This window comes from Lonchura striata, chromosome 14 (genome assembly GCF_046129695.1).
Source record: "Lonchura striata isolate bLonStr1 chromosome 14, bLonStr1.mat, whole genome shotgun sequence".
In the NCBI taxonomy this organism is placed as follows: domain Eukaryota; kingdom Metazoa; phylum Chordata; class Aves; order Passeriformes; family Estrildidae; genus Lonchura; species Lonchura striata.
Window position 1 is genome coordinate 15,140,489 of NC_134616.1, and position 6,000 is coordinate 15,146,488.

Below are 6,000 nucleotides of genomic sequence, written 5' to 3' on the forward strand. Positions count from 1 at the left end.
TTTTTTCCCAGTGCCAGAGTGAGATTTTGGGCAGGGTAGCAGGTGCCTGCCCTTCACACTCACTGCCTGTGCATGCAGTTCAAGCACTTGCTCCAGCACATGGCAGCACAAACCAGTGATAAGGGCTGGGCTCCACTTCTTCACACTGACCTTAGCAAGGGGTTGCCTTCGGAAAGAGAGCTGTGAGTGTCTCTCTCCTGATGGAGCCAAGTATTTTTATACCTCACTTCCTCAGAGCTTGTCTCTTTGCATTACTGCCAGGAAAAGATATGGCAGAAAGATCAGAGCAGCCAGAAGAAGGAGGGGGCAGGTCACTCCCAATTTGCAGCTTTACTCTCAGGCTTCTCAACTCAATTATTCAGCAAATTGGGCTCCAAGGAAAACCAGCACAAGCTACCATCAGGTTATAGAGCACAGCACAGATGAGCTCTGCTCTGCAGCTGCAATGGTTGCTGATGTTGCAGCTCTTTGCAGACGTTCCCAGCTGTCCTGGGGTTCTCCTTGTGTGTTTCCTGGCTGTTCTGGAGGTCTCCAGCCCAGGCTCAGCACCCAGTTGCTGTGGTGGTGTCATTGTTTCTTCTTGCTGGGACCGTGTCTGTAGCCAGAAATGGGCGTGTGAAGGAGGACACAGCTAGTCATGCCCCGAGCTGGGTACCAAAACATGAGGCTGAAAGCATTGGCAGGACTTGGGGTGTTCTCTGCAGCTGTCATTTGCTTTGTCCTGAAGCAGGTGAATCCCCATGGAAATGCTCTCCAGTGTCTGTGTGCACTTTATTGTTTTACTGCATCTCCTGTGAAAACACAGCAGCAAAACCCACCTGAACTCAATTTGCTTCTTTGTAGCATCTTGGGGTTTTGTTTGCAAATCCAGGGATAGTCTGGGACTTTCAGAGGGAAATCATGAACAAAAAAAGGAGGTTGGTTGAAGCATTGTGACATCACCCAGATCTGGTCTGGCTTTGGGGAAAACACCCAAGCAAACCACCATTAAATATGCAAAGCTGAGAACACGGGATGTGAAGAAGCCCCGCCAGAAGAAATGATGCTAATTTGTGTTATTAGCATCATTCCTGCACCGTGATGCTAATAACACAAATCCTAATCCGTGTGTCTCCTCCCCACAGGTCAGCCATTCAAGCTGGACCCCAAGATGGCTCACAAGAAGCTGAAGATCTCCAACGACGGGCTGCAGATGGAGAAGGATGAGAGCTCCTTGAAGAAGAGCCACACGCCGGAGAGGTTCAGCGGGACCGGCTGCTACGGCGCGGCCGGCAACGTCTTCATCGACAGCGGCTGCCACTACTGGGAGGTGGTGGTGGGATCCTCCACCTGGTAAGGCACCACCTGCGTGTGGGGGATGCTTTTCCAGTCCAGCCTTTGCCAGAGGTGCCCACCCTGTGCCCTTTTACAGCAGGTGGGCTCTGAAAGCACGGGGTGCTGTAGCAGCCAGGGCTGGGCTTGGTGCTGTGCTGAGGCTGAGCACAGCTTCTCCTCTCCTGCAGGTATGCCATCGGCGTGGCGTACAAGTCAGCCCCCAAAAACGAGTGGATTGGGAAGAACTCCTCTTCTTGGGTCTTCTCCCGCTGCAACAACAACTTCGTGGTGCGGCACAACAACAAGGAGATGCTGGTGGAGGTGCACCCGCAGATGAAGCGCCTCGGTGTCCTCCTGGACTACGACAACAACGCTCTCTCCTTCTACGACCCGGCCAACTCCCTCCACCTCCACACCTTCGAAGTCTCCTTCATCCTGCCGGTGTGTCCCACCTTCACCATCTGGAACAAATCCCTGATGATCCTCTCGGGGCTGCCTGCCCCGGATTTCATCGATTACCCCGAGCAGCAGGAGTGTAACTGCCGGCCCCAGGAGTCCCCGTACGTGTCAGGAATGAAAGCCTGTCACTAGGCTGCCCAGGCCTGCCCGTGCCCCGTGGCAGCGCTGCCGTGCCGGTGGTGCCCGCTGGCAGCCGTGCCAGAGAGCCACTGCAGCGCCCGAGCAGTCGAGCACCATCCACACCCAGCTCCATCTTACTGTCATGGAAAAAGTGGAAGAACCTCGAACCACAGCTGGAAATCAGCTGCTGTTGGTGAGCTCCAGGGTGCGCAGGAGTGGCTGGGGCAGCTCTTTGGTGGTTGCTCCCATCTCTCCCCAAGAAGATTGTCACCCCGATGGTTCTGTCTTCCCTTGGGGGGTGGAAAGGCCAGGGCAGGTTTCAGGGTGACCTGAGGTGCCATGGTGGTCAGGGAATGGCTCGTGCGTACCACGAGGTTGGGACAGGAGGGGTGGGCTCTGGAGCCTGCTGACAGCTGGTGTAGGGACCAGAGCACTGAGCAGCACTTTCTGGGGAGGACACTTTCCGTGTGGCTGAGGTGGCTTCCCTGGTGGGGTGGAAAAGGCTTGGAGCCCTCGGCTTGGTGACACTGGCAGTGGTGGTGTGGTGGATGGTGGTCCTGTGGAGGGAGGGTGCTGGTCTGTGGAAGTGCAGAGGGCACTGAGGGTGTTCCTGGTGGCTGTCTGTGCTGCAGATGGCATGCTCCTGGTAATTTTTGGGGTCCTGCAATGGAGAGCCACCGACCCCCCAGCCCACCATCTCCTCCTTTGAGAGCTTACCAGTAACTGGGGAGGCCTGCATCCTTGAGAAGCTTTGGTTCCTGGCACAGAGGTTTGGCAGCTGCTCCTTCCCAGCACAGGGTCTGGCCAGCAGTGCCCTGCCCCACATAGGTCTCCGTTAGTGTCCTGTCTGGTGTCCCAGCAGCAGAAACCAGAAACTCATCTTTCTACTCTGAGCCCACAGTAGAGTCCTGCTCAAAGACTACCTCTATGCTCCATGACCCAAAATCTCAATTTATGACACTGAATCTTGACTTCTGGTTTGTTCTCCACCATGCCAGGGGATTGGACTGGGTGCATTTTAAAGATCCCGTCCAGCCTAAGCTATTCCATGATTCTGTGCTGTGAGTGTGGAGCCATCCTGTTCACTCCGTGGCAGAGGACTGAGTGTCCCAGAGGCTCAGAGACCCTGGCTACTGGGAGCTCCTTGGCTGTCTCCAGTATTCCCAGTAACCACAAGCATCAAGTCCCCTGGCCAAGCTCCAGTCTCCAGATTTTTTTAAGAGGGCAGGAGGAGCTGGGCTGGCACACAATCCCTGTTGCCACCATGGGAGTCTGTGGCACAGTTTGGAGCCAGTGGGCACGTGAGTGGCTGGGACACTGGGGGCAAGGATTTCAGGCATTATGGTAGCCCAAGGCAGCTGATGCTTGGCCTTTGCTCTGTGACATTTGAAACCCTTTTGCTCCTCTAGATGTGGTGCCTCAGTGGGACTGGAGACCACTGAGCTGGGACCTCCCAGCTCTGCCAGCCTCTCCCTGTGGAGCTTGCTGATAGGGAACTACCCCTGCTTGTTGAACCTGATTTCCTTCTACAACAGGGTGATCCACCTGACTGATCCAGGGAAACCATGAGGTGGAATCTTTTCAGACTCTAGCAGGCTTTAGGAGTCTCTCACAGGATCCTTCTGGACGAAATGTCCAGCCCACAGCTGGATAAACACATCACGGGGTGGCTGAGAAGCTGGCTCATGGGTCAGGCACAAAGGGTGACATCAGGCTGGCACTAGTCACTTGTGGGGTTCTGAAGGGCTCCATCCTCAGCCCTGTGCTCTTCAACATCTTCATTAACAGCCTGGATGCAGGACTGGAAGGGATACTAAATCAGTCTGCTGGCAGCACTAAACTGGGAGGAGCTGCCAACTCTCTCAGGGGCAGAGTGGCCCTGCAGAGTGACCCAGACAAATGAGACAGATGGGGAATCACCAGCCATGTGAAGTTTAACAAGGGAAGGTGGTAGGTTCTGTGCCTGGCATGGGGAACCCTGATTGTGTGTATGAACTGGGAGACAAGAGGCTGCAGAGCAGCTGGGGAAGGGCTGCTGGTCCATGGCCACTTGGATCTCAGTCAGCCAGGAGGGAAATCCCTGTCCTGGGGGCATCGGGCCAGCTGGGCCAGGGAGGGGATTGTCATGCTCTGCTCTGGACTGAGGCAGCCTCGCCTTGGGCCCTGAAGACAGTTTTGCACACCACAATATTAAAAAGGCATGAAGCTATTGGAGAGTGAGCAAATAATGGCTGTGAGGATGGAGGAGGGTTTGGAGGGGTCTTGTGAGGCGTGGCTGAGGTCACTTGGTTTGTTCAGCTGGAGAAGAAGAGAGGGGAGGCCTCTGTCATCTTCAGCTCCTCCCAAGGGGCAGTGGAAGGGCAGGTACCCCTCTCTTCATTCTTGTGGCCAGTGACAGGACTGAAGGAAACAGCTGGAGCTGAGTCGAGAGAGGGTTAAGTTGGATGTCAGGAAAAGGTTTTTCTCTCAGGGGGTGGTCAGGCACTGCTCAGGCTCCCCAGGGAATGGTCATGGCCCCAAGGCTGCCAGAGGTCAAGGGGCATTTGAACAATGCTCCCAAAAACAGGGTGGGGTTGTTGGGGTGCCAGGAGTTCAACTCAGTGATTCTGATGGGCCCCTTCCAGCTCAGCCTACCTGTGATTCCAAAGCCCAGGCTCTGGGAGTGAGTGGCTGGCTTGGGCAGGGCTCCTGGGGCTCAGCCCACGGGGGCTGTGCCAGAGACAGGTTGAATTCATCTGGAGCCAGTTCAGAATTCATCTGGTGCCCCCTCCCAGTGACCTGGCCAAGGGGATGTAACTGGTGAGTGTGGTGGTGACAGCTTTGCCCAGGAGGAGAGTGTTCCCATGCCATCTCTGTGTGTCTGGGCTGTGGTTTTTGGAAAAGGGAGGTGGGCAGCACCTTGGGGAAGGATCTGCTGCCAGCCCTGCCAAGCTGAGAAGGGTTTCCCTCTGATCCAGGCTGCTTCCCCATGGTGCCTGGCAGGGCACAGGGGATACACCCTCCTTCTGCCTCCTCCTGATCCTCCTGAGCAGAGGAGCAGCTCTGCTCCTCCCAGCCCGGAGTGTTGGAGCTCAGGGAGGGTCAGCAGGGCACGCCTGCCGTCCCCACAGCCTGGCTCATGGCCCCGTGTCACTTTGGGAGGCTAAATCACCCTTTTAAGTTGGATGTTTTTCATGGGGAGGTCTCATGGAAGTCCGTGCTGGTCCCATGGGGCTGCTGATCCTGTGTCACCCCAGAGGATCCAGGCACTGGAGGGGGATGCTGACCCTGGCAATGCTGAGGATGGCACTGGGAGCATTCAGCATCCTCAGCTCAGAGACCATGAGCCCTTAACGTGACATTTGCACCTGATGAAATTGCACTAATTGTGGGAACCCCTGGCCCCCACACGTGTCTCATACCCGGCCAGACGGGGCTGGGGGAGCCCCACACCCTGAGCAGGGGCTGGGGCCTTTCCCAGTCACCCACATTGTCCTCTTGTGGTACTGAAAGCAGAGCCCACCCAGTTGTCACCATGATTTGGGGAGCAGCAGCCCCATCCCTGGGCCCTGCTTAGGACATGGAGGGGGGCTCAGCGTGCTGCTGCTGGTTCCTCTGCTCCTGGTGACACCAGTGCTCAAGTTCGGGATGTGTGGACTCCTGGCTTCCCTCAGCCTCCCCTCCCACCTGTAACATTCCTGCTTCCATTTTACTTGGGGGGAGGGCTGTTCTTCCTGTTGGGTTTTCCCTTTTTGTTGGTTTTTTTGCAACTTCTTTGTTAACATGTGTATATATATAAATATATATATATATAAAATATAATATAATATAATATATATACGTTACTGGGTATGTCTGTGTGTGAGGAAGGCCATAAGGTGAGGACAGCCCTGGGATCTTCTTGCTGGCCCTCACAGCATTTCCCAAACCTGGCCATGCATCCAGAGGAGCAGAGGGGATTTGTGGTGCCACCCAGCAGCAGCTTCCCTTGTGCTGGGCTCAGCCCAGCCCGGAGAGCCGGTGGGGTGGCCAGGCACAGGGGGTGCTAAAGTTCCATCCAAAACCATCTGTACACATAAATATCGAGCACCCTGCTGCCAGCCCCTGGGTGATGTCGCATTATGCAGG

The 6,000-nt window shown here is 55.6% G+C and overlaps 1 protein-coding gene across 2 annotated transcripts in view; it reads left to right on the forward strand.

The window, feature by feature from the left end:
* Nucleotides 1–5,704, forward strand: part of MID2 (midline 2) — a 65,789-nt gene extending 60,085 nt beyond the window's left edge. The window contains exons 9-10 of one of the 2 annotated variants that reach the window (XM_021547800.2): nt 1,125–1,332; nt 1,503–5,704. In XM_021547800.2, the coding sequence (XP_021403475.1) occupies nt 1,125–1,332; nt 1,503–1,905 (611 nt within the window). In that variant the 3' untranslated portion in view covers nt 1,906–5,704. Of the gene's footprint in view, nt 1–1,124; nt 1,333–1,502 lie in introns of those variants that run through there. The other variant, XM_021547801.2, reaches the window with a different exon arrangement.
* The last annotated feature ends 296 nt before the right edge of the window (nt 5,705–6,000 follow it).